Below are 27,954 nucleotides of genomic sequence, written 5' to 3'. Positions count from 1 at the left end.
TTTCTTTTATAGCACTTACTCCAGTAGAAATTCTGGAAAATTCTAGTCTAGTCAGCAATGAAATGCTCTGCGGTAAACATTTGCATAGACTGTGCTTTAAAACTGCCTGGATGACTTACGCGTATTTGGCAGAATGTCTTATTGTTTTCAAAAATATTTTCTCTTTTATAGTTTAAAACAGCCCTCTGGCTGATAGCAGTCAGCAAAATTAAGGTAAAAAATGGTTATTGTCCACATAAGACTTGTCCAAACAAATCATCCGAGTCCTAAAACAGGGGAAATAAAGTATGTCTGTCTCCACGGCTCAAAATAAATCTTGATTGTCCCAATGGGGGGAAAAACCTGAGAAAGAACTATGTAGACAAAAAGGCAGTGACAAATAGCAGAGAACAATTTTTCACATTCGATGGATGGCTGTTATTTCGAAAGTTTAAAGCTTTCATTCTTCTAGGATAACAAGATTTAAAGGAAGATGCTTCAGGTGAGGAGAACTCGGCCTAGGAATTTACATTAGAATCTGCTGCCGAGGCTTAATCTACTAAATGAGAGAAGAACCAAAGTCTGACTTCTTAGTAGAGTCCCAGGGGGAAGTGTAGGGGATAAAGGAGGTGACAGTCATATGGCCTCTTAGTGCACGGCCCACGGAGCTGAGGCCTGGCTCTAGAGAACTTGTCTCTAGGTCACGTCCAATGGACTGGAGCATGGGAGCCAACCGCGTGCCCTCGCAGTGTAAGGCGCAGACCACACCCTTACTGGAGTTACAAGCATCTGTGCACGTCGGCGTTTAAAAAAAGGTTTTGCACTTATGAAAATACGACTGTATCCCAATGATTATAGGGTTTCCAGTCTACTTCAGACAGACAGCTTCATGACCACTGATCCTAATCAAAGGAAATCCGAACTGAATGTATTTTTTTTTCATTTTTAACTCAAGTGAACGAGTTTCTTCGTCCCCCTAAAATCGTTTCATAAATATTTTGCTGTCAGTATATGTATATGTCTTGGACTAGAAATTATGGTGCAATCTTCTCGTTAATTGATTAATTTTCTACAGTTAGAAAACTGCATCCTCAGCTGGGATACTATGCGCGTAGAAGGGCTTGGTGAAGGCCTCAGTTCTCGGGGTCTCGTGGACGCAGCTGTCGTGGGAAGGCGTTTCCCCAGGGTTTGTGGCCACACCGGCCACCGACGGGGCACAGCTCCCAGGCTTAATGAATCTTGATTGATCGTCGTCTTGTGCTGAGTTTGATGACGGGGGCTAGTCCTGGCTGGCTCTGTCTGAAATAATGGACCGTGTGGGTTCAAAGCCTGACATATTTTGGAGAGAATCTGCCATTTTATTAGCAGATTATTTTATTTTATTAAAATAGCAAGTTCTGCTATTTCATTACTAGCAAGAAAGAAAATTTAAATGGAACGTCAGCCAGGTTTTTGCGTTTTCCTCCGCAGGGTAGGCCTCAGCTAAACAAATCTCTGCCTCATCTACACCACCTAGATTTTTATGAAGCTGGCAATCCAAATTCAAATATTTTGGCTTTCTCTAAATGATTGTAGGGCCCCTGATGGCTAAAAAAGCTGTGGTGGCAGGAGCCACTTCTAATCCATGTGAATGTCGTGAATTCCCCCACAGAATTATCTTTTCAGTTTCTTTAAATAGCCACCAGTTCCTGAGAAAATGTTCCCTGTTGTTAAAAAGATTTATACTTATTTGATTCTCACATTTTCTCCTATTGGCCCTGGAATCTCAAATTCGTAGATAAATAATAGAACCAATATAATAGAGGCCGATGGATCAAAAAAAAAAAAACCTCAACCAAATTTGCTCCATACAATTAACGCACGATTAACACACTCGTTTAATAGACGTGAATGCATGTCCTGGGGTAATTTAAACATACAGAATGTATTTTTGTTCTCATCTATCTGCCAAAAAAAAAAAATGTTGGAATCTTGCTTATAAAACACTGCAATCTCTTTCTCGTTGGCTCTTCCACCAGGTGCAAGGAACCATCTTCCCAGCTCCCAATTTCAACCCCATAGCGGATGCCCAGATGCTGGGGGGGGCGCTCCAAGGATTCGGTAAGCCCCCGGTTACCCCTTTCAGCTCTGCCTGTGATCTCTTTCACTTTACCTTGTTTGGGATCTTAATGCGGCTGCAGAGAGCTGCTGCCTCACAGAAGGCAAACAGATTAAAACAAAAAGCTGGGCAGATAACGAGAATGAGGAGGAAAATAATAGAAAAGGACAATAACGGTGAAGTGACTTGTTCTCTCAATCGCAAGTCTGATCTTGATGTGTTTCTGCCTTAAATCCTTAAATGTCTCCTCATAAGTACATTAAATGGAATCCCAAACCAAAAAAAATCAATCAATCAATCAATCAATCCCAGGGGAAAAAAATCGTTCTTTGCCCTTGTTTGTTTACTAGCCTATTTCTTTTCTGCTTCGTTTCCAGCCAAATTGAACTTTCTGCTACTCCCCAAATTGGATCTGCTTCTCCCCGTGTCTGTGACCTAGCCCACAGTCCCTGCGAGGAACGCTATCCTCTCCTCCTGTTAGTTTGAATCCCAATTCCTTCCAAGGTTCTCTCCAAGTAATTCCTCCCCTTTGGACCCTCTATGTGGGCACTGCAGACTCCCGGGCCCTGCCGACCGGGCCCCTCTCTGCTCCCCGCACACCCCAGAGCCCCCCGAGTGTGGAGCCCGGCGTGCGGGGCCTCCGTGGACGGGTGCCCAGTGAGTGACACGAGAGTCTAGAAAAGGACTGTAGAGACGAGGGAGGCGAACCGTTGAATTCTTTCAACAAGTCTTAATCTTTAAGAAATGAAGTGGAGCTGGCGAGCATCCATGAGGTCTTCCTTACCTAAAACCTGCTGTCAGACCTCTGGTGAGCCTGAAGGTAAACACTGAAATGTTGGCATAAAATTTGCACAGCCTTCCCGGGGACAGCAAGCTCCTAACCTGAAAGACAGGGTGGCCTTGGGGCGCCTGGGGGGGGGCTCAGCGGGTGGGCACCTGCCTTGGCCCGGGGCGTGACCCCGGGTCCTGGGATGAGTCCCCATGGGGGGGTGTCCCCGCAGGGAGCCTGCTCCTCCCTCTGCCTGGGTCTCTGCCTCTGGGTGTGTGCGTGTGTGTGTGTGAGCATGAACGCGTGCGTGCTCATTTTTGTGTAAGCTCACGGGAAAACAGTAAAGGACCTTAAATATGCCCTGTGCGGGTGACGTTAGGCGTTTGGGATGCTTTCATGCCTTTGAAAATACCAGTCACCACTAGAGAAATACGGAGCAAGTCAACAAAGGGTTATGGATCAACTGTCTCGGGAGAGTGATCTTTGCTTTAAGACAGTACATCAGTCTGTTCACTGAGAAACTTTTTTTGTGCTCCGCTTCCCATTTTCCTGTCACAGCACCTTTAAGGTCAGAATCTGGATTCATTTTGACCCTTGTAATTTCTTGCTTGTCAGTGTTTTCGACTCAGAATTCAGGGGGGCCCGGGCCTACTGCCAGCGGCGACTGCGGCCTGGCCCGCCGAGCAAGGACACGACTCAGAATGCTCTCGGGTCTGTCCTCCTGATGACCCTTGCCAAGTGTACTTTAAAAAGACAGTCGTCGACGTTCGCCTTAGCCACTTGCAGTTTCCTTTTCCTAGTCTTCCTGCCATGTAACGGGTATGTCACGTCGTTTAAGATGTGCCATGCGATGGCCCGCCAGGCATATACGTTGTGGAGCCAGCAACGCAGTTCGGCCGCAGCCTCTCTTTTCCCGACATAGTGATCAGTTTTGTTCCTGTTGTCATGGTGAGAACACACGAGATCTACTCTCTCAGCAGCTCTCAAGGGTAGGACACGGTGCCGTTAACTACAGATCCCGGAACTTACTCCTCTTGTGACTTCGTGCCCTTTGACAGCAGCTCCCCATTTCCCCACCCCTCGGCCCCTGGCTGTTTTTCTGAGTTCAGCTGTTTTATTTTTTTTATTATTTTTTGAAATTTATTTATTCATGAGAGACACAGAGGGAGAGAGAGGCAGGACACAGGCAGAGGGAGAAGCAGGCTCCATGCAGGGAGCCGGACGTGGGACTCGATCCCGGGACTCCAGGATCACGCCCTGAGCCGAAGGTGGCGCTAGACCACTAGGCCACTGGGGCTGCCCAGTTCAGCTGTTTTAAATTCTGCATATAAGTGATACCATATGGTATTTGTCTTTCTCTGACTCATTCACTTAGCTTAATACCCTAAGGGTTTATCCATGTCGTCGCAAATAGCAGGCTTTTCTTCTTTTTTATGACTGAATAATACCCCACTGTATGTAAGTGTGTGTGTGTGTGTGTGTGTGTGTGTGTGTGTGTGACAGAGAGACAGACAGACAGACAAAGAGTCTCACATTTTCTTTATCCATTCATCTGTTAATGGGACTTAAGTGGTTTTCATTTCTTGGCTACTGCGAATCCTACCATATTGCATACGGAGGTGAAGACTTCTTTATGAGACAGTGACTTCATCTCCTTTAGATAAACACCCGGAAGCAGGACTGCTGGATCATATGGAAGTTCTGCTTTTAATTTTTCGAGGAACATCCATACCGCTTACCATTGTGGCCTTACCGATTTACATTCCTACCAAGAGGAATTCCCTTTTGTCCACATATATTGTCTTTCTGATGATGGGCATTCTAACAGGCATGAAGCGATATTTCATGGGAGTTTTGATTTGCATTTCCCTGATGATTAGCAGCGTTTCATGGACTTACAGGGCATTTGTATGTCTTTTTTAGAAAAATATCTATTCAGGTTCTTTGCCCATTTTTAATTAGATCATTTGCTTTTTTGCAATTAAGTTGGATAAGATTCTTCTGTGTATAGATATTAATCTCTTATTAGGTCTATAGTTTGCAAGTATTTTCTCCCTTTCTGTAGATTCCTTCTTCATTCTGTTGTTTCTTTTCCTCTTCAGAAGCTTTCTAGTTGGATGATGTGGTTCCATCATCATTGTTGATTTTTAACTTGGTTATTATGGTTTACTTAGAAAAAAATCAGAAAGCAAAACAAACAAACAAAAAAACAAAAACAAAAAAACTCTAAAACAATGAAAATGAGAGTTTTAACAAAAATTGTCCTAAGTTGTATAACAATTCACCAATCACACTAAAAAGGAACAACTCTCAGTTAACATTCCTTAGTAGTGCAGCCCAACATCTAATCCCTTACCATTAGAAGCTACTTTCCCTATCTATACGATCTAAGAATAACTGCATTTATTTTGTCTCAATTAATTAAATTCATATGTACAACATATACATTTAACATGTATAATTTCCAAATCATCCTTGTGAGATGCTGGACAACTGGAACAATTTTTATCCTAATTGCCTAATTCTTGACAAAGCTGGATACAATTCAAAATTAATCTTTTTTGAAACAGTGAGTTCTATTTTGAGTGGACATCTTTGCTTTGTTCCTTATCTTTGTCCCAATTAAGTTTAATGTCCCTTATAGATTTTGCTGACAGTCTTTATCTTGAACAGGCACAGGATTTTGTCAAATGGTTTTTTCTTCATCTGTTGATACAGTGTACAGTTTCTATTATTTATTCTATTGATGTGATAAATTATGTTAATTGATTTTCAAATGTTGAGATAAGACTTGCTTATGTGAAATAAACACCACTTAGTCATAATCCATAATTCTTTTTATACTGTGTTGAATTCAATTTGCCATTTTTTTGGAAGAACTTTTATATCTGTGTTCATGACAGATATGGGTGTATAGCTTTCCTTTCTCGTAATGCTTTCTCTGTTCTTGGGGTTATGCTGAATTTATAAAATGATTTAGGAAGTATTCTCTATGCTTCTATCTTCTGGAAGACACCGTAAAAGAAATCATATAATTTAATCTTTAAAACTTTGATAGAGTTCACCAGTGAACCCATCAGGGCCAAGAGCTTTCTGTTTTCACAAGTATTTAAATGTGTTTAATTCCTTTAGTAGATATAGGCCTGGTTCATACTGTCTACTTCTCTTTGTGTAAGTTTGGGAAGACTGTGTCTTCGAAGAAATTGGTCCATTTCATCTAGAGTATCAAATTTGTGTTCACACAGTTGTTCTTAGTATTTCTTTCTTACCCTTTTCTTACCCATAGTATCTGTAGTAATGTAGCCTTTTTCATTTCTGATGTTGGTAATTGTATCTTCTCTTTTTTTTCTTAGTTAACTTGGGTAGAGCTTTATCAATTTTATTGATTTTTTTCCAAAGAATAAGCTTTCAGGTTAACTGATTTTCTCTATTTCTTGTTTTCTATTTAATGGATTTCTAGTCTAATTTTTGTTGTTTCTTTGCTTCTGCTTGCTTTAACTTTTTTTTTTTTTCTAATTTCTTAAGGTGGAAGCTTACATTAGTGATTTTAGGTCTTTCTTTATTTCCCACATATTTGTTCAAGGCCATAAGTTTTCCTCTAAGCATTTCATTTGCTGCATCCCACAAATTTCAATAGCTTATATTTTCATTTTCATTTAGTTTGAATTCTTTAAATGTCTTGAGCCTTCTTTGACACATAAGTAATTTACAAGTGTGTCGTTTAATCTAAAAGATTTTTTTTTTAGATTTTATTTATCTATTTATGGGAGACAAAGAGAAAGAGGCAGAGACATAAGCAGAGGGAGAAGCAGGCTCCATGCGGGGAATCCGATGTGGGACTCAATCTCAGGACCCCAGAATCGAGACCTGAGCTGAAGGCAGATGCTCAATCACTGAGCCACCCAGTTGTTGTAATCTCCAGGAATTTTATGGTTTTCCAATTATCTTTCTGTTATTCATTTCTGGTTTAGTGCCACTGTGGTCTGAGAGCATATTTTGTATTGTTTCTATTTTTTTAAGCTGGTAGAGGTATATTTTATGTAGTCTATTTTAGCACTACATCTGTGTGTGAGAATAGTAAATAATCTGTTGTTTTTGGATAAAGTATTTTATAGTTATCAGTTAAATCAAGTTGATTGATGTTGTTGATTTCAAGCATGTTCTGACAAGTTTTCCACCTGCTGGATCTGTCTATTTATGATAAAGAGGTATTAAACTCCTGATAAAATAGTGGATTCATCTGTTTCTCCTAGCAGTTCTATTAGTCTTTGCCTCATATATTCTGATGCTCTTTCAATGGGCTTATACATATGAAGATTTATAATATCATCTTGGAGAATTGGTCCCTTTATCATCATGTAATGGTTCTTTTATCCCTGACAATTTTCCTTCTTCTGAAGTTTTTTGTCTTAAAATCAATAGAGCTACTCCAGCTTTTTTTTTCAATATGTTAGCATAGTATGTCTTACTCTGTCCCATTACTTATAATCTATCTGTGTTGACCACTCAGTGCTATTTAGATATAATTTGAAATTTCAGTAATAATAATTATGTTCTTGCTTAGTAGGCCACCTTTACTTGTTTGACCATAAGTCAATGTTTATTATTCACAGATTCCACATTTGCCAGTTTGACTACTAACTAAAATTCATCCATAACACCAAAATCAATACTTGCTGTGCTTTCATGGTCATTAACAGACATACGCAGAGAGGTGTAAACTTTGAGTCCCCAGACTGCATATTTCCAGTTGACGTTAGACAAGATGATGCTCTCCTTCCCTGTCTCAGCTCTTATCCTGTTAACAAGTGTCCTTTTTGGGGTCTATTTAATGCTACATTATGCTTTTGGTTGGTGATCGTGTCCTCTAAAATACTCCCCCAAATGTTGTGGGGAAGTACTGTCAAGTGTTCTCAAGCACAAGAAGAAATGTTATGGAAAACATATGTATCAGATAAGCTTCATTCAGACATGAGTTCTAATACTGCTAGCTATGCAATTAATGTTTATAAATCACTAATATAGTACATTTAGAAAAAAAAGATAAAATTCACTGACCTATACATAAAGCTGTCCAGAAAAATGTAAAGTATTATCTGTTCTATTTTATAAAGCTATGGAAAAGCAGCTAAATTTGTGAGTTCATGAGATGAAAACTGATAATAATATAAAAAGTGTAGCGATCACCTTTCTTTTGAAAGTAGTGATAGATGGCTTACATATTTCAAAAGGTGATACAGCATAAAAACTGTTAAACTTTCAGTTGAACAGGTTCTGTAGACCAGTAGGTTATAGAAGAATGCCTCAAGAGATTCTTTAAAAACACCTCCTAAATTTAATCCAGGAAAAGCATATGAGGAAAGGAAGGATTTCAATGCTGAAAAGACAGGCTTGTTTTATAAGGACATTCACAAACAAACAGATATGTTGAAAATGGCATTTCTGTTGAAAAAGTGTGACCAGTGGTTTTACCTAAGTGAAAAACAACAACAAACAAACAAAAAGAAACCTAAATGTATGTTTTCTCCCTAGCAATAGTTCAGCATCTATTAATTCAGTGTTAATCCAACTTTATAGAAAACTATCACAAATAACAAGAATCAACTGTACAGCATAAAAGCCTATGAAATTGCTATACTTTGTTATACCAAGCTTTTCTACTAAACCAGAATATAAGAATTATCTATAAATTCTTGTCAGGATGCAATAGGTTAAGAAAGAAAAACCTATAATGATTGTAAAGAAGAAGTCAGAATTCTTATTATGTGCAGAGTATACTATTTATAACTCAAAATCTAAGCTAATCAACTAAAAAGTTACTAAGCATTGTGAGATTTCAATAATTTTCCTAAATACAAGGTAATTTTATGGTCATGAAAATTAATGTCATTTATTTAAGCAATTATGTGTTAAGAAACAAAATAAAAATAATATAGCTTTAAATGTCAACTTAAATGCAAATATTAATGTTGTTTAGCAAACTAAAGTTTCTTGCCATTTACAAAAACTCCACAAATCTTTACTAAGTCTTTTTTTTTTAACTTCATTTTTTTTAAATTTTATTGGAGTTCATTTTGCCAACATATAGCATAACACCCAGTGCTCATCCTACCAAGTGCCCCCCTCAGTGCCCATCACCCAGTCACCCCCACCGCCTGCCCACCTCCCCTTCCACCACCCCTTGTTCATTTCCCAGAGTTAGGTGTCTCTCATGTTTTGTCTCCCTCACTGATATTTTCACTCATTTTATCTCCTTTCCCTTTATTCCCTTTCACTAATTTTTATGTTCCCCAAATGAATGAGACCATATAATGTGTGTCCTTCTCCGATTGACTTACTTCACTCAGCATCATACCCTCCAGGTCCATCCATGTGGAAGCAAATGTGGGTATTTGTCGTTTCTAATGGCTGAGGAATATTCCAGTGTATACATAAACCACATCTTCTTTATCCATCATCTGTCCATGGACACTGAGCCTCCTTCCACAGTTTGGCTACTGTGGACATGGCTGCTAGAAACATCGGGGTGCAGGTGTCCCGGCGTTTCATTGCATCTGAATCTTTGGGGTAAATCCCTAACAGTGCAATTGCTGGGTCGTAGGGCAGGTCTATTTTTGACTCTTTGAGGAACCTCCACACAGTTTCCCAGAGTGGCTGCCCCAGTTCACATTCCCACCAACAGTGCAGGAGGGTTCCCCTTTCTCCACATCCTCTCCAACATTTGGGGTTTCCTGCCTTGTTAATGTTCCCCATTCTCACTGGGGTGAGGTGGGATCTCATTGTGGTTTTGATTTGTATTTCCCTGATGGCAAGTGATGCGGAGCATTTTCTCATGTGCGTGTTGGCCATGTCTGTGTCTTCCTCTGTGAGATTTCTCTTCATGTCTCTGCCCATTTCATGATTGGATTGTCTGTTTCTTTGCTGTTGAGTTTAATAAGTTCTTTATAGATCTTGGATACTAGCCCTTTATCTGATGCGTCATTTGCAAATACCTTCTCCCATTCTGTAGGTTGTCTTGTAGTTTTGCTGACTGTTTCTTCTGCTGTGCAGAAGCTTTTTATCCTATGTCCCAGTAGTTCATTTTTGCTTTTGTTTCTTTTGCCTTCGTGGATGTATCTTGCAAGAAGTTACTGTGGCCGAGTTCAAAAAGGGAGTTGCCTGTGTTCTCCTCTAGGATTTTGATGGAATCTTGTCTCACATTTAGATCTTTCATCCATTTTGAGTTTATCTTTGTGTCTGGTGTAAGAGAGTGGTCTAGTTTCACTCTTTTGCATGTGGATGTCCAATGTTCCCAGCACCATTTATTGATGAGACTGTCGTTTTTCCAGTGGATCGTCTTTCCTCTTTGTCGAATATTAGTTGACCATAGAGTTGAGGGTCCACTTCTGGGTTCTCTATTCTGTTCCATTGATCTATGTGTCTGTTTTTGTGCCAGGACCACGCTGTCTTGATGACCACAGCTTTGTAGTACAACCTGAATCTGGCATTGTGAGGCCCCAGCTATGGTTTTCTTTTTTAATATATTCCCCTGGCTATTCAGGGTCTTTTCTGATTCCATATAAATCTTAAAGTGGTTTGTTCCAATTCTCTGAAGAAAGTCCATGGTATTTTGATAGGGATTGCATTGAACGTGTACATTGCCCTGGGTAACATTGACATTTTCACAATATTAATTCTTCCAGTCCATGATCATGGAAAATTTTTCCATCTCTTTGTGTCTTCCTCAATTTCTTTCCAAAGTGTTCTGTAGTTTTTAGGTTATAGACCCTTTACCTCTTTGGTTAGGTTTATTCCTACGTATCTTAGCTTTTGGGTGCAATTGTAAATGGGATTGACTCCTTCATTTCTCTTTCTTCAGTCTCATTGTCTAGTAATGCCACTGACTTCTGGGCATTGATTTTGTATCCTGCCACACTGCCGAATTGCTGTATGAGTTCTAGCGATCTTGGGGTGGAGTCTTTTGGGTTTTCTATATACAGTATCATGTCATCTGTGAAAAGGGAGAGTTTGGCTTCTTCTTTGCCAATTTGAATGCCTTTTATTTCTTTTTGTTGTCTTTTTGCTGAGGCTAGGACTTCTAGGACTATGTTGAATAGCAGTGGTGAGAGTGGACATCCCTGTCTTGTTCCTGATCTTCGGGGAAAGGTTCCCAGTGTTTCCCCATTGAGAATGATATTTGCTGTGGGCTTTTCGTAGATGGCTTTTAAGATGCTCAGGAATGTTCCCTCTATCCCTACACTCTGAGGAGTTTTGATCAGGAATGGAGGCTGTATTTTGTCAAATGCTTTCTCTGCATCTATTGAGAGGATCATATGGCTCTTGTTTTTTCTCTTGCTGATATGATCAATCACACTGATTGCTTTATGAGTGTTGAACCAGCCTTGTGTCCCGGGGATAAATCCCACTTGGTCGTGGTCAATAATTTTCTTAATGTGTTGTTGGATCCTATTGGCTAGTATCTTGTTGAGAATTTTTGCATCCATGTTCATCAGGGATATTGGTCTATAATTCTCCTTTTTGGTGGGGTCTTTTTCTGGTTTTGGAATTAAGGTGATGCTGGCCTCATAGAACGAATTTGGAAGTACTCCATCTCTTTCTATCTTTCTGAACAGCTTTAGTAGAATAGGTATGATTTCTTCTTTAAACATTTGATAGAATTCCCCAGGGGAGCCATCTGGCCCTGGACTTTTGTGTCTTGGGAGGTTTTTGATGACTGCTTCAATTTCCTCCCTGATTATCTCCCTGTTCCTGTCCCAGTTTTGGTAGTTTGCAGGTTTCCAGAAATGTGTCCATTTCTTCTAGATCGCCTAATTTATTGGCATATAGCTGCTCATAATAATTTTTTTAAATCGTTTAGATTTTCGTGGTGTTGATGGTGATCTTTCTGATTCATGATTTTATTAATTTGAGTCTTTTCTCTCTTCTTTTTAATAAGGCTGGCTAATGGTTTATGTATCTTTTTAATTCTTTCAAAGAACCAACTCCTGTTTTTGTTAATCTGTTCCACAGTTCTTTTGGTCCCTATTTCGTTGAGTTCTGCTCGAATCTTTATTAACTCTCTTCTTCTGCTGGGTGTAGGGTCTATTTACTGTTTTTTTCTCCAGCTCCTTGAGGTGCAAGGTTAGCTTTTGTATTTGAGTTCTTTCCAGTTTTTGGATGGCTGCTTGTATTGGGATGTATTCCCCCCTCAGGACTGCTTTTGTTTTATCCCAAAGATTTTGAATGGTTGTATCTTCATCCTCATTAGTTTCCATGAATCTTTTTAATTCTTCCCTAATTTCCTGGTTGACCCTTTCATCTTTTAGCAGGATGGTCCTTAACCTCCACGTGTTTGAGGTCCTTCCAAACTTCTTCTTTGTGATTTAGTTCTAGTTTCAAAGCATTATGGTTTGGAAATATGCAGGGGACCATCTCAATCTTTTGGTATCAGTTAAGACCTGATTTGTGACCCAGTATGTGGTCTATTCTGGAGAAAGTTCCATGTGCACTTGAGAAGAATGTGTACTCAGTTGCATTTGGATGTAAAGTTCTGTAAATATCTGTGAAATCCATCTGGTCCAGTGTATCATTTGAAGTTCTTGTTTCTTTGGAAATGCTGTGCTTAGATCTGTTGATTGTAGAAAGCGCTGTGTTCAAGTCACCAAGTATAAGTGTATTATTATCTAAGTATGTCTTAACCTTGATTATTAATTGATTGATATACTTGGCAGCCTCCACATTCCGGGCATAAATATTCATGATTGTCAGGTCCTCTTGTTGGATATACCCTTTAAGTATGATATAGTATCCCTCTTCATCTCTTACTACAGTCTTTGAGATAAACTTTAGTTTATCTGATATAAGGAAGGCTACCTCTTTCTTCTGAGGACCATTTGAATGGTAAATGGATCTCCAACCTTTTATTTTCAGGCTGTAGGTGTCCTTCTGTCTAAAATGAGTCTCTTGTAGACAGCAAATAAATGGGTCCTGCTTTTTATCCAGTCTGAAACCCTGCGCCTTTTGATGGGGTCATTAAGCCCGTTCACGTTCAGAGTTACTATTGACAGATATGAATCTAGTGTCATCATGATACCTATTCAGTCCCTGTCTTTGTGGATTGCTTCCTTGGACTTCCTCTTTCTACTACAGAGTCCCCCTTAATATTTGTTGCAGAGCTGGCTTGGTGGTCCCATATTCTTTCAGTTCCTGCCTGTCTTGGAAGCTCTTTATCTCTCCTTCCATTTTGAATGAGAGCCTTGCTGGATAAAGTATTCTTGGTTGCATGTTCTTCTCATTTAGGACCCTGAATATATCCTGCCAGCCCTTTCTGGCCTGCCAGGTCTCTGTGGAGAGGGCTGCTGTTAATCTAATACTTCTCCCCATAAAGGTTATGGATTTCTTGTCTCTTGCTGCTTTAAGGATCTTCTCTTTATCTTTGGAATTTGCAAGTTTCACTATTAAATGTTGAAGTGTTGAGCGGTTTTTATTGATTTTAGTGGGGGATCTCTCTATTTCCTGGATCTGAATGCCTGTTTCCCTTCCCAGATGAGGGAAGTTCTCAACTATGATTTGTTCAAATACACTTTCTGGACCTGTGTCCCTTTCGGGGCCCTCGGGAACCCCAATTAAACGTAGATTTTTCCTTCTGATGCTGTCATTTATTTCCCTTAACCTATCCTCATGATAGTTAAATTGTTTTTCTCTTTTTTCCTCAGTTTCCCTCCTTGCCATCAACTTGTCTTCTATGTCACTAACTCGTTCTTCTACCTCATTAACCCTCGTCATTAGGACCTCTAGTTTGGATTGCATCTCGTTTAATTGATTTTTAATTTCAGCCTAATTAGATAGAAATTCTGCAGTCATGAAGTCTCTTGAATCCTTTATGCTTTTTACTAGAGTCACCCATAGCTTTATAACTGTGCTTCTGAATTGCCTTTCTGACATTGACATAAAACATCCTGCTCTTCCTTTTGTTTCACATGGTAGAATTATCTAGGTAAATCATAGTCACCTGCCTTCATTTACTGGCTATTTCAGCACCTGACTCTGCTTTCCTAAAAACCTAAGGGCATCCAAAAAGATAATTTGCTTAACATCCTAGCCTGGCAATTCCTTTTTTTCCTCTTCTCCAATAAATGTCTCCTTTTGTCAAAGAAAAATTATATTATACAGAATTGAACAGGCAAGGAAGACTTTATTTGAGACTATTGCAACAGAAATCAAGACATAAGCAATAGAGGAGAGAGACCGAACTTAATTCCTCTGAAACTAATGACAAGAGAGCTTTTGAGCATCGGAGATAAGTGGAGAGGGGAGGACTAGCTGAAAAGTACTGGAGAACACTGGGATTTGGGCGTGTTTGTCAATGTGATTAGGTCATCTGTGTCTGCTAATTATTATTTTTTTAAGATTTTTTTTTATTTGTTTATTCATGAGAGAGAGAGAGAGAGAGAATGGCAGAGACACAGGCAGAGGGAGAAGCAGGCTCCATGCAGGGAGCCCGATGTGGGACTCGATCCGGGGACCCCAAGATCACACCCTGGGCTGAAGGCAGGTGCCAAACCACTGAGCCACCCAGGGATCCCTGTTAATTATTTCTTAAGAAAAGTAAGGTCCCTGTTCCCTCACAGAGACTGGGAGATAGGGATTCTCTCTTTCTTCATGATTATATTTCAAAGAGATGGCTTCCAAGCTTTTGGGAAAGACATTTCTGGGTTGTAAAACTGGGAAGTGATTGGCAGATTTATTTCTCAAAGGAGTAAAGAAGACTTTACAGTTGCAAGGTTTCCAAAGCAAATGCTCCCAGAAAAGGGGGAACGAGAGTCTATAGTCAGAAAGAACCTGTCTAAATTTTAGTCAAGCTGAGGGAAATGTTCGGGCCTTCTTGCTTACTCTACTATGACTACAATTAGGGCTAAATTTGTCAAACCAGCTGTGCATTCAGGTGTTATATCGGTGCGAGGAGTTGGCATATAAGGAAGTGGAGGCCTCAGGCAGCCCAGAAACAGCCTCGGCTACAGGAGGAGGAGGCCGTATGCTACATGGCGGCCATAAGATTCACACAGTCCCCCAGGAGGTTACGCGGCCCTCGCACTTCCACACTTTCCTTCTCCATTACTCTTCCTTCTGGAGGTTTTGAACCGTAGCTGTTATTTTTGTCTTAGTGCATGTTCCTTACAAACTATGCCTCTTAACTGTAAGATGAGAAAGATGCTGCACCCATTTGAGCACCGATCAGCTTGAAGGTCAAGGAAGCCTTTTTGGGTGGAGTGGAAGAGGTGGCTGACGAAAGACATGCATTTTATCCCTCTCCCTCTGCATTTCTTAAATTGGATCTTTTTAAAGGGAAATCAGTAGGAACAGCACTAAAATGAGAGGGAAGAAGAACGCAGCCCTCATCAAGCGTTGCTCTACGATTTCCAATTTTAGTTAAAATCGCTCACTGCTCCAAAGCACCATCGGGACGATGCCTGGGCCATGGCTTTTGATCCCTAGATAACGGCTTCTTCCAAACTACAGAGCGGCAACTTGACTAATCTCCCAATATTCTTCTCCTCCAGGCTGCGACAAAGACATGCTGATCGCCCTTCTAACTCAGCGCTCGAACGCACAAAGGCTGATGATTGCGGAGGCCTACCAGAGCTTGCTCGGCCGGGTAGGGTCTCTTCCGCTTGACCTATTTTAGGGCAAACTCCTGGGAAATCATAACCGTTTCGGAAAACAGGTACTGCTATCTCCTCAGTCTCACAGATGACAAAGATCTCAGACTCCACCGCGGGCCAGAAACGGTTCCTATGCCTCTAACATGTTCCAAGGACTGTAAGAAAGACGTGTGCATGTGTGAGGCATGTTCACACTCCTAGGAACCCTACCAGTCCCTTCTCAAAACCCCTTCGGCTTCACAAAAATGGACGTTCTGATAGGCCCACCCTGCTGCTCGGCCCAATGAGACTAGAAATGTTGTGCTGGAAACGGCCCCGTGTCAAGCTTTAGGGAAAGCAGAGAAAGGGCTAATGATCACTGGGTCAAAAAAATAAGATCTTTCCTGCAATTCTGCACGGGTCTTCACCTAACCCTCAACCAAAGTGAATCCTGTACTAGCTTTTCTTCTCACAGCTTGCAGTTGCAGGGACCATTAAAAAAGAACGGCAGTTAAAAAGAGTTCAAGGCAATAAAACTATCCATCGTGCTTTAAAGTAATCACCTCCTAATTTCAAAGCAAGTGCCGTTAAAGATTCTTTTCTTTTGTTATGCATTTAAACCACAGATTCAGAACAAAAACTCTTCAGGCCAAAAGGGCCTGAAATACCAATTACTTTGTCAACTGAGCATTATGGATGAAGCACTATCATTAAACTTTCCCTCTAGAGTTAGCTCTTATAAATTCACTCCATCTCTAAGCCTCGGTCTTTAACCAGCTATAATACCTGAGATAAAGGAGAGCCCTCTGTTGCAGTATAAATTAATAATCAAAGAAGCTACCCCTACTAGTGAAATTAGTTGAATTAAGCCATGGAAGAAAACCAAGCATTCTTCTTATTTTTTTTTCCCCAGGTAAAACTGCTATGTCAGCTTATGTTCCTATGATCCCAAGGCTAGTTTTCTTTTGAAAGAGAATGTAAAAAACCATCAAAGTCGTAGCATCACTAATCAAATGTTATTTTAATATGCATACTGTTATAAGAGTGGTCATTTTCCAGTATTTTTTAACCCAAAAGTGTACGTACATCTTTGCATTTTATACGTCAGGTCAATTTAGGTTGGAGGCATTGCTTTACTACGTCCCACAAAATTACACTAAAACAGATTAAAACATTAAGAGAGGACGTACTTACACTCAAGGCACGTAAAATCCGTTAAACAACTTACACTCTCAGAGGTCTCAGGGTTGGTTGACCCCTCCCTTCTGCCGAACGGCGCACACCGCAAGGGAAAGCTGGGCTAACAGCAGATAGCGCCAACGGATGACGGTGAATCCTGCTGGCCCCTTTCCCCCAAAATACCCTTGTCATGCAACCTGTTACCCAGCCTTGAAAATCATTTTTCCTCTCACATTTCTTTCTTTTTCTCCCACTTGCACAGTCTTGATTCATCTGGTTCCCAGACTAGCGTGAGACTCCTACCAGGTACCTGCTACCCTCATGCCTCCCCGCTCTGGTCTATCCCCCACACGGAAGCCAGAACGATTCCAAATCCAGATTTCTGCTTCCTCGATTCGGGCCCTGAGTGTTTATCTCATTTCTGCCTCACAAACACCCACAAGTCCATAGAATACGCCAGTACCTTCCCAGGACATACAAAGCCTTGCTTACTGTTTCTCTTCTCCGTCGTCCTCCTTCCCTCCCCTCTTCACACTCCAGTGACTGCAGACCACTGAGCTATCTACACTTCTCCAAACGCCCGTGCCCCCCCTTTAATCAGGGCGCTTCATCTACTTCAGGGGCCTGATTTCCTCCCTCCACAAGCTGCACACCGCTCTCCCTCCCGACTTGCACAATTCCTCACACCACTAACCCCAAACAGAGTGGAAGGGACTCGTGCTGCTACTGTATTCACAAAACTTCCCCCTCAGGCCCTAGGGACACATCAGTGAGCTTGTTTACATGTGTTTCCCTTTACCGGAATCTGAATCTTTGAAAGTTGGAATGCGTTCATCCGTCCCTAGGGTCTAGCCCAAATGTCTATACAATGTGCTGAGTTTGCTTAGTCATGTTTGTGCGATGACAGTGTGAAGGCAGTTTCGGTTGCTTGTGTAGCCTGCCCCACCTGTCACACTCACCCTCTGCCCTGAGCTAGCTTCTTGGCGGGGGGGGGGGGTGTCACAGAACTCCCCGTACATACTGTTCCCATGGCCTTGCCACACTGGGTTGTGTCCGTTCACTTTTTTCTCTTGATGACTGGACTGAAATCCCCTAGAAAACCAGGGACCAGGTTGTTTGCTGCAATCCCTCCAGAGCTCAGCCCAGGGCCTAACACAGAAGATGCATTTCATTTACAGAACAAGGGAATCTAAGGAATTCTATTTTGCCTACTTACATTTAGGTTTAAAAAGGGGGAGGGGGGGAGGGGACATTCCTGTATCATGCACTTTACACTTTTGCTATCTTTCCCTTTCCGTAGCGAGAGTTTAGAGACTTCCTGTATGTTAGTCTTTGATATTATTTTTTATTAATATGGCTAATCAAGATTTGCCAGAATTATTTTTTTAGCTGCTGAACAAAGCGCTAGTGTAGGCACGCTCCATAGATACGTACTACTTGACATTTTACACTAGTGAGGAATGGCTGACTTTCATCAACTTTTCCTCACCCAGAGCACACTAATCCCTACACTCAAATGAAAAGCCTTTTGGAACGCCTCTGACTGACATATTAACCGACATAATTATGAGGTCTCCCGTGACCTTCCACACCAAAGTAAACACTATGCTATCGCCAGTGCTGCAAAACCAGGGGAACAAGGAAACACCTCTGGGGCTAGGCAGAGAAACTATTCATACCTGATAAGTTCAGCACTTGGACAATGAATCCTGGATGTAATCAACCTAATTTATGCTCTCAGTTTTCATCTGAAGCAGGGATAATCAGCTCTGAAGTACCCGGGCATCTAGAATTCATTAAAATGGTGGTGTTGGTCATACAATTTAGAGCCGAGGCTAACTTGCCCTGAGCAATACAAAGTTAGAACTTAAACCAAGGTTATCCGACTCTAAATCATGTCTTTCAAAGTTCTCCATGCCTGTTGTTCTCAACCGAATGAGCACCAGATTTAACAAGAGCAGATACCTATCCTGCTACCCGCCTCATATTCTTCAAGGCTTTGGGCAATGTCTGCTACTCCAGAAGGCCCAGTCTGACTGGTCTGTTCAAAACTGTCATCCACCCAAAGCCTGTGCCACCCAAACCCACATCTCTTTCACCTATTTTTGGGTTTTTTTTTCTTTAACACTCACTGCTTTCTAACACTCTACCTGATTTATTTATATGTACGTATTATTTATTGTTTGCCACCTCTCCCTAATACAAGCCCCACAAGGAGAGGAATCTTTGTTTTGTTCATTACTGTGTCCAAAGCACTTATGACAGCGGCAGGCACAAAGCCGGTGTTACAGCCTCAACTGTAACATTTAAATGTTGAAACCCTAACCTCCCAAAGTAACTGTATTTGAAGATAAGGCATTTAAGGAGATGACTAAGGTTAAATGAGGTCATAAGGGCAGGGCCCTAATGCTATATAGGACTGGTGTTCTTTCTTCTAAGAAGAAAAAAAGATACCAGCAGTGCATGTATAAAGAAAAGACCATGTGAGGATACAGCAAGAAGGCAGCCATCTGTAAGCCAGAAGATATCTCCCTAGAAACCAGCCCTGCCAGTACCTTGATCTAGGACTTCCAGGCTTCAGACTGTAAGAAAATAAATTGCTTTGTTTAAACCATCCAGTCTACAGTAAACTGGCAGGCAACCTGAGCAGACTAATGTAGCCGATACTCAGTGCAGAAATGTGGAGGGCGATGCCTGGGTGGCTCAAGGGTTCAGCATCTGCCCTCAGCTTAGGGCATGATCCCAGGGAACTGGGATGGAGTCCCACCGTGGGGTCCCCACAGGGAGCCAGCCTGCTTCTCCCTCTGCCTGTGTCTCTGCCTCTCTCTGTGTGTCTTTCATGAATAAATGAATAAAGTCTTTAAAAAAAAAAAGGAAAAGAAATGCGGAGAGGAGTTAAGAAAGCCGAAGAGTGGGGGTGCTGTAAGCTTGCCTCATCCCTCAGACACAGATAAATATCAAATCATTTTGAACACCTAAGAAACTGATCTGAGGACGGAGAGCACAAAGCTACACAAGCAGAGGTAGAAATCAGCCACCCTGTGGACAGCAGGAGCTGTGGAGAGTTGATCTGGGGAGAAAAGAATCAAAAGTGCTACAAAGGGGAGGGAGCCCTGGTCACAGAGAGAGAAGTGAGACAAAAAGAGAGAGAGAGAAAGAATGAAAGCACGCACAAGGAATAGCATGAGAAAAACTCTTCCCCAAAACCACTGACTGGAGAAAGGAGAAGGTCTGTGTACCACAGGTGTTTATAAACAGTGGAGCACAAAGTCCGAAGTTCTGGTGGTCCACGAGGACCGAGGTCATGCCAAGGTCATGCCTGTTGAGCTTGGCAGTGCTCTGGTGGGAAAAGAACGTAGAAACCTGGAGCAGGTGACAAGACCAGAGGATGCCCCGGGGCGCACAGGGAGGAACATTTCCCCACTTGGAGTGCATTTGGGAGTGGTGGCACAGCCTCTCTGGGGACAAAAGAACTGAGGGTACCAATGTGCTGCCATGTTCACTAGCACAGGAACAAAGGCATCAGCTGGGGGCAGCAAACCTTGGTGCTGGCTTTTTGGTTGTGCTTTATCATAAATTTAGAACAGTTGAGGGGCACCTAGTGGCTCAGTCAGTTAAGCATCTGCCTTTGGCTCACATCATGATTGCAGGATCCTGGGACTGACCCCCACACCTCAAGCTCTCTGATAAATGGGGAGTCTGTTTCTCCCCCTCCCTCTGCCCCTCCCCACGCATGCCTGTTCACGCTGACATGTGGTCTCTTAAATAATTAATTAATTAATTGATTAATTAACTTCAAACAGTTACATGGTTTCACAACCAATTTCTGGGACAAACTGGCATCAGCTACAGTGCAGCAAGACCCTCCCCCAGAGCATCATCATGAGTCCTTACCCCCCCCCCAAATCTATAAAAGTTGAAGTTTTTAAGCCCAGCTGTGTGCCTAAGACAAAATGTAGAAGTACTGCACCACCTGGCAGGTGGACAGCTCTGATGCAGGCAGGGTGAAGACGGGGACCTGATGGAAGCCAGCGACAAGAGAGGTAATTGTTCCTTCTTCTGTGAGGGCTTCCTGATGAGTGGCAGATGCAGACTCCCTGCTCTGTGGACAAGAGAGTGAGAGCCAGGAACACAATTTCCCACCAACCCCACCCCCCAAATGACTGACTTCAGTGAGCAAAATAACACCACCCGGTGGAAGCTGGAGTCAGTAACACCAGCCCAGAGAACTCCCAATAAATTCAAAAAGAGCCATCCATCACCAAGACATATAGCCAGATTCACAAAGTATACAGACAAGGAAAGAATCCTGAAGGCAGCAAGGGAAAAAGCCCTTAACCTACAAGTGAAGACTGATTGGCTTGCAGCAGATCTGTCCACAGAAACTTGGCAGCCAGTAGAGAGTGGCAGGATATATTCAATGTGCTGGATGGAAAAAAAAAAAGGCAGCCAAGAATATTTTATCCAACAAGGCTGTCATTCAGGATGGAAGGAGAGATAAAGAGTTTCCTAGATAAGCACACACTAAAGGAGTCTGTGACCACTAAACCAGTCATGCAAGAAATATTAAAAGGACTCTGAGTGAGTGAGGGGGGAGACCAAAAGCAACAAAGACTAGAAAGGACTAGAGAACATCACCAGAAACACCAACTTCACAGGTAACATCAAGGCACTAAATTCCTATCTCTCAATAATGACTTCGAATGTAAATGGACTACATGCTCCAATCAAAAGATATACAGTATCAGAGTGGAATAAAAAAATAAGACCCATCTATATTCTACGTAGAAGAGGCTCATTTTAGACCTAAAGACATCTGCAGGCTGAAAGTGAGGGGATGGAGGACCACCATCTATCACGCTAGTGGAGAGCAAAAGAAAGCCAGAGTATCCATACTTATAGCAAACAAACTAGATTTTAAACCAAACACCATAACAAGAGATGAAAAATAGAATTATATCATAATTAATAGTTCCATCCATCAAGAAGGTTTAACAATTGTAAAGATTTATGCCCCGAACTTGGGAGCACCCAAATATATAACTCAATTAATAACAAACATAAAGACACTCATTGAAAGCAATACAATAACATTAGGGGACTTTAACACCCCACTTACAGCAATGGACAGATCACCTAAGCAGAAAATCGACAAGGAAACAGCTGTGAATGACGCACTGGACCAGATGGACTTAACAGATATTTAGAGCATTTCATCCTAAAGCAGCAGAATACACATTCTTCTTGAGTGCACATGGAACATTCTCCAGAATAGACCACATACTGGGTCACAAATCAGTCCTCAGCGAGCCCTCAGAAAGATCGAGATCATGCCGTGCATATTTTCAGACCACAACGCTATGAAACTTGAAGTCAATCACAAGAAAAAAAAAAGATGGTAGGACCAAAAATACATGGAAATCGTAGTCAGAAGACTTTCTGTAATTATCCCATTTCTCTTGTAAAATTGGTGACTAATATAATAAAAGTCTTTGCTTTTCCATCCATAGGACTTAATTGGTGACCTGCGGGAGAAGCTCTCAGATCACTTCAAAGACGTCATGGTTGGCCTCATGTACCCGCCACCATCTTACGATGCCCATGAACTCTGGCATGCCATGAAGGTAGTGGTTTGACAGGAAAACTCGCCTGGAAGAAGTGCGAGGCAATATTTCAATAGAGCGGGAACTGCCCTGGGATGTTGCTCTATGGGATCAGGTTTAGAGGAGGGGATATCTGAGCAAAATTAGAGCAATGCACATGCTGTGCTCAGGACAAGTGACCCTGTTGGGAAGAGGGACCCCTAGGCCCCAGTGGCTGGGACCAGTCTGTTCGTTTGCTGTGCGCACGCAGACCCGCTGACCCACCTCCGTGCTGAACCACAAGGAAGAACGAAGTAAGCTTCCAGGGCTGTTCATCTCTGTCCCTCCCTAGTGTGTATTCATATGTTAAGCAAAAAAGTTCTACGTCGTGTGAACCTCTTGAAATTTTTGTTAAGTATCGGACTCACTACGTAGAGGTAGGATACTGAGTCAGAGATAAAATATAGACATCTTTATTTATTTTTGTGACCTTAAGTTACTCTTTTATAAAAACTGTTGCTCGAATGTATAAAAATTTTACTTCTGAAGAACCAGAATAATTCTTCCTTACAGTGAAGTCACGCCCACGAAATAAATTGACTACAGATTTGTTAGAGACTTTCTCGGCCAGGGATGGGGCGTGAACGGGTTTTTACGTCTTGCCAAACACAGATATTAAACACCTGCAGAATTGTTGCAATCGTTCCAATACGATGCCTGCCTGTGATCAAGTTACTCGATCCGTGAGTGATGTGGGGCAGGAAAGAGGGAGCGGGAGGGGACATTAAGGGAACTTGGATTTTGGCCATCATTTTTGCAGATGAGAATAAGCATTGTATAAAATTCATATGTATTTAAACCAATCGCTTTTTTTTTGATGTGGCAATTCCTACCTCTTGCAAAATGATGTGCTTACGAACTAGAAGAAGGAAGTCTCAGGTTACTGTTTAGATAAAGGGTTATCGTTTATCAGGGTCACATTGAATGCTAAGGATTTCTGAGACTTTCCAGAAGATGTGCGGCCTTTACAATCACTGTAACAGAAAAACACATGCGTACAGCTGTTAGAGACCCGAGAAAGTACCCAGTCCAAACCTTAGACAATTGGTACAAAACTCCACATTTAGGGAGAGGCAGAGAGCGGGCCTTGAATCATCTTTAGGAAACTCAGAGACCGAAATTCTAATTTCAGCTTTGCAAAGAGCTGATATTCTAGTAGGAAAAAAACAAAATCAGTGTCATGAGCTCAAACATCTTTTTTCCACGTTATATAAAAATGTCCGTGTTGTTTTGTTCTAAATGAAGGAACAGGGTTTCAGAAAATAGTATCTTCTCAGGGGCAAGAGGCTAGGACACAGCAGAGCCAGAACTGAATCGGGCCCATCCTCGTCCCAAACACGCTTTCTTTCTCCTCCGCCCTCTCAGAATACCAGGAATGTTGTAAATCTTTATTATATAGGAGATGCACTATTATTCCCAGTACAAATGCCTTTTCTATTTCTCCCTTTCTCCGTCTTTCAGGGAGCAGGCACTGAAGAAAACTGCCTCATTGATATTTTAGCTTCAAGAACAAATGGAGAAATTTTCCAGATGCGAGAAGCCTACTATCTGCGTAAGGAAATGCACATATGTGCCTATGCCTTACACACATATAAACCTTATATTACTCAAATGCACAAAATATTTCAGTTTAACCATTTTTTTTGTTTTTTTCTTCTAAGATACCCTTATATTTGAAATATTTCTCACTCAAGACCAATTAAACACTCTTAAGTAAACTTGATGATCAGGTGCCAAAAATGAAACGATTCTCTAGACAGTCAAGTTAAGAAAAGTTTCCAAGAAAATACGTACAACTTACTACAAGCTAAGTGCTTACATTAATACAGGCAGGTGCACAGTGCTGTGGCTCAGGAGCATTTATCCCTTACCTGAGAGAGACCGGGTAGAGACTAAAGCAAAGGGCAATGACCTCTTTGCAAATTCGACAAATGTGGGTAACTACTGCACCGCACATACATCTCATAATCCCTGGGATCTATCTCAAAATCATATTTTTACGCATTTTAAAAATAATAAAGTTGACTAGTTCTACTTTCCAAAAAAGCCTAATACCTCAAGCTGCATTGCATCAGGTATTACCTCTCATTGAATGTCAAGATACTAATCGAGACAGTCAGCTCGTGGCATCAAACGAGAACAAGAGGAAATTCCCAAAGGGAAGGAAGTAAGAACCTTCACCTAAAATATGAAAAGGAGACAAAGCGCTTGGGACAAGTTCTGGGCTGGGTAGCAGTCTATGGAAATAAGATGCAGAATTCCAGATTTTGAGAATTGGAGAATGTTAAACGACTCTCGACGTTGTTTTTCAATTTTGGAATAAAAATAATAGGTTCTTTTTTTTTTTTTTAAGAAAACAGACTTGTGCCTATGTTAGTTAGGTGTCACATTTCTTTGGTGGATTCTTTAGAAGATTGGCTTCATCCGAGCAGGAGGCAGTAAAAGACAAAGAAGTGTCAATAGATTGATTGTATTTCCTGTACTTTCCACTCACAACTGGGACAATGACATTAACTGATTCAAAGTATGCTGAAAAAATAAAAAAAAATGAAAAATAAATAAAAATAAATAAATAAAATAAATTTAAAAAATAAATTAAAAAAAAGTATGTTGACATGTGGTTCTATAATAAATCATACCTTTAACATGGACGGTTATTTCTTCCTAGAATACGGCAGCAATCTTCAAGAAGACATTTACTCAGAGACCTCAGGACACTTCAGAGATACTCTCATGAACCTGGTCCAGGTATGAAATTCAAAATTTCACACCTTTTTGCACTAGTAAAAAATATAGGTTTCATTTTCAAAAAAATAGGACAGAAAACTCTAGTTTAACAGTAAATCCTCTATAATAACTTTTACTGAATGCCAGCCAAACTCAGAGCGCTATAATAGAAGCTTGGATTGGATATAGAAACAAACAAATATAAATAATACGCCATTTCTATTCTTAAAAAAAATCTACTATATATACGATGATTATAATTATAGACATATACACGAGTAATGACATATTATGAGGGTGTTAAAAGGTTAAATTATTTTTAAAAGATTAGAAATTAGAATTCTAATATCTATTTTTTAAAGACTACTAAACAGGTTTGGTGCGTACTAGCTTCTGAGGCCCAAGTATGGCCTAGTGCCCTAGGAGGGGAGAAGTGCGTTTCTCACTTTAAAACTACAAAGTACTGTAATATAAATATTCTTGTAAGCATTTTCGGAATTAAAAAGACAAGAATTGGGGCACTTGAGTGGTTCAGATGGTTAAGCATCTGCCTTCGGCTCAGGTCATAATCCCAGGGTCCTGGGATCGAGCCCCACATCAGGCTCCCTGCTCAGCAGAGGGTGTGCTCCTCCCTCTCCCTCTACTCCTCCCTCTGCTATTGCTCTCTCTCTCTAATAAATAAAAAAAGAATCTTAAAAAAAAAACAGAATCAAAAACTATTAGGTGTTAGCTCTCTGTCTAAAGAGCTAATAAGCAGAAATCCAGAATCGGAATTGAATCCTATAGACTCCCGAGGGCCAGCATACGATCTTCAGCGTTACCTTTGAAAATTCTGTGGTACTATACGTTCCCACAAAAGAACCCTACAGCTTCAAATTAAAATTAAAATTTGACCCTTATTTTATCTTTCTGTACTGACTACATGGGACGTAATTATTGTATTTCAACTAGTATTTCTTGAAAACATCCCAAACATTAGCACTGCATGATAATGTGTTTTAGATATAATCAGCCTCTGTCGTACGCATATTCTTGGATATTCGTGTCATCCAATTCAGCAAACGCATTCAGGGATGCAGAGGGAATCCGTGTTCAGCTCTTCACTATCAAAGGAAAACGTGGGAGTCCATAGCTGGCAAAAATGTCTTAAGGACCAGTATTTTGGTTTGGTTTCACGTGGTAGGAGTGTGCGTGTGAGTGTTTGATGAAACAAGCATTTCTAAATCCCCAAAATTTTCCTTCTTTTCTTATAATGTTATTTTCCTGCCTTCCTCATCCCGGGTGGATTAACATGTCCAAACAGGCGGCATGGGTTCTCTTAATATGTGTTTCTTGTGGTTAAAAATTTCATGTTGTACTTCACACATTATTTTGTATGATTGAATTAAAGAATAATTATATTAGATTGCAACACTAACTCTCCATTCATTGCCAGACAACACAGATTTTAATTCTCTTTTATCCTCTTTGTGTGGTAGGGGTGCGTGTGCCCAAGTTATTACCAGTTTTGAATTAGGAATAAACATTCCTAAGGAAATCATTGCTGAGGAAACCAAGTATTAACTGCACTAGGTTTAGGAGAGATTGTTAATTTGGACTTATTGGATTTTTTTCAAATTGTTCACTTTAAAAAGGTGGTAGAGTACTAAGCAAATCCACTGGCTTTTCAAATAAATTAAAAAGTTTGTTAAATGAGATTAGATTACATTAGATTAAATTAAATTAAATATTAAGTTAAATTAATTGAAAAGCAGGGTGGCTAAGTATAGCAAGTGTCTGCCCTCAGCTTGGGTCATGGCCCAGAGTCCTTTTGATGGGTACCCAATGTCTCACGGAAGTGTTGGATCACTGTGTTTCGTACCAAAACCCAATATTACACTCTATGTTAACTAACTGGAATTTAAACGAAAATTAAAACACACACACACACACACACACACATTCTCTCCATTTAAAAAGGTCATAATTTTTTAAAAAAATTTTGTGACTAATGATGCTACAAAATATAATTTAAGACAACAATTTCCCTTGGGGCACCCGGAGGGCTCAGTCATTGAAGTGTCTGCCTTTGGCTCAGGTCATGACCCAGGGTCTGGCGATGGAGCCCTACATCCTGCTCAGCGAGGTGTCTGCTTCTCCCTCTCCCTCTGCCCCTCCACCTCCCCGATTGTGCTCTCTCTCTCTCCTGCCCTCTCTCTCACTTGCTCATGCTCTCTCTTTCTCAAATAAATAAATAAATAAAATATCCTGAAATAAATAGACTATAATAATAAAACAACAGTTTTCCAGTCAGAAATTCATATTAGCATAGGTGTTGCCTCTAATAAAGGAAACCAGCAGTCCCATTGTAAATCCATGAGTTGCAGCCTAATATCAAACAGGTTTTTATTTTCTTAATATCCAAATGGAAATGCATTTCAATTTATTGGTGAAAAATATACGTTCTCTTGTAGGAAATGAAATGTATTTTATTAGATAATTTTGCATTCTCTTAGACTTATATCAGAATCCAGATTCTGTTCCCAAATCCTGCTTCCCTCCTCTCTCTTCCCTATGTGTTTCTCCCAAGCACACTCCATAATAAACAAGTCGAGTGCTCATCTGCGTCTCAGAATCAGCTTTCCTTGGAACCCAACGGCCATATCCCCTCCTTGCAGAGACAAGGAAACCAAGGCTCGGAAGGATTCCCATTACACATCTACGATATGAAAACAGACCTAAGTACACTATCACCCCATTGTTTAAATCTAATTTCTCCTTCCTCCAACCCCATTTGACTCCATTCCAGTTCTACTTCTGTTTGGTAAAATGTCAATGACCAATACGCAAATAACCTCTCAAAATCTCTGTACTTCTTAAATGGTTGAGCTAAACACCACTTAAAAGTACTGACATCTCAGAATCAGGATTGCAGTGGATTCTTTTAAAGCAAAGATTCTT

General features: G+C 40.8%; 1 protein-coding gene across 1 annotated transcript in view; it reads left to right on the top strand.

Annotated features, from left to right (window-relative positions):
• Positions 1–689: 689 nt before the first annotated feature.
• Positions 690–27,954, top strand: part of ANXA10 (annexin A10) — a 45,603-nt gene continuing 18,338 nt past the window's right edge. Inside the window, exons 1-7 of the mRNA XM_055336255.1 lie at positions 690–776; positions 1,055–1,165; positions 1,998–2,079; positions 15,386–15,480; positions 22,156–22,269; positions 23,749–23,839; positions 24,956–25,035. Of these exons, the coding sequence (XP_055192230.1) occupies positions 690–776; positions 1,055–1,165; positions 1,998–2,079; positions 15,386–15,480; positions 22,156–22,269; positions 23,749–23,839; positions 24,956–25,035 (660 nt within the window). The remainder of the gene's footprint in view (positions 777–1,054; positions 1,166–1,997; positions 2,080–15,385; positions 15,481–22,155; positions 22,270–23,748; positions 23,840–24,955; positions 25,036–27,954) is intronic.

The sequence above is a fragment of the Nyctereutes procyonoides genome, unplaced genomic scaffold (genome assembly GCF_905146905.1).
Source record: "Nyctereutes procyonoides isolate TBG_1078 unplaced genomic scaffold, NYPRO_anot_genome, whole genome shotgun sequence".
NCBI lineage: Eukaryota > Metazoa > Chordata > Mammalia > Carnivora > Canidae > Nyctereutes > Nyctereutes procyonoides.
This window is presented reverse-complemented; position numbering and strand designations above follow the sequence as displayed.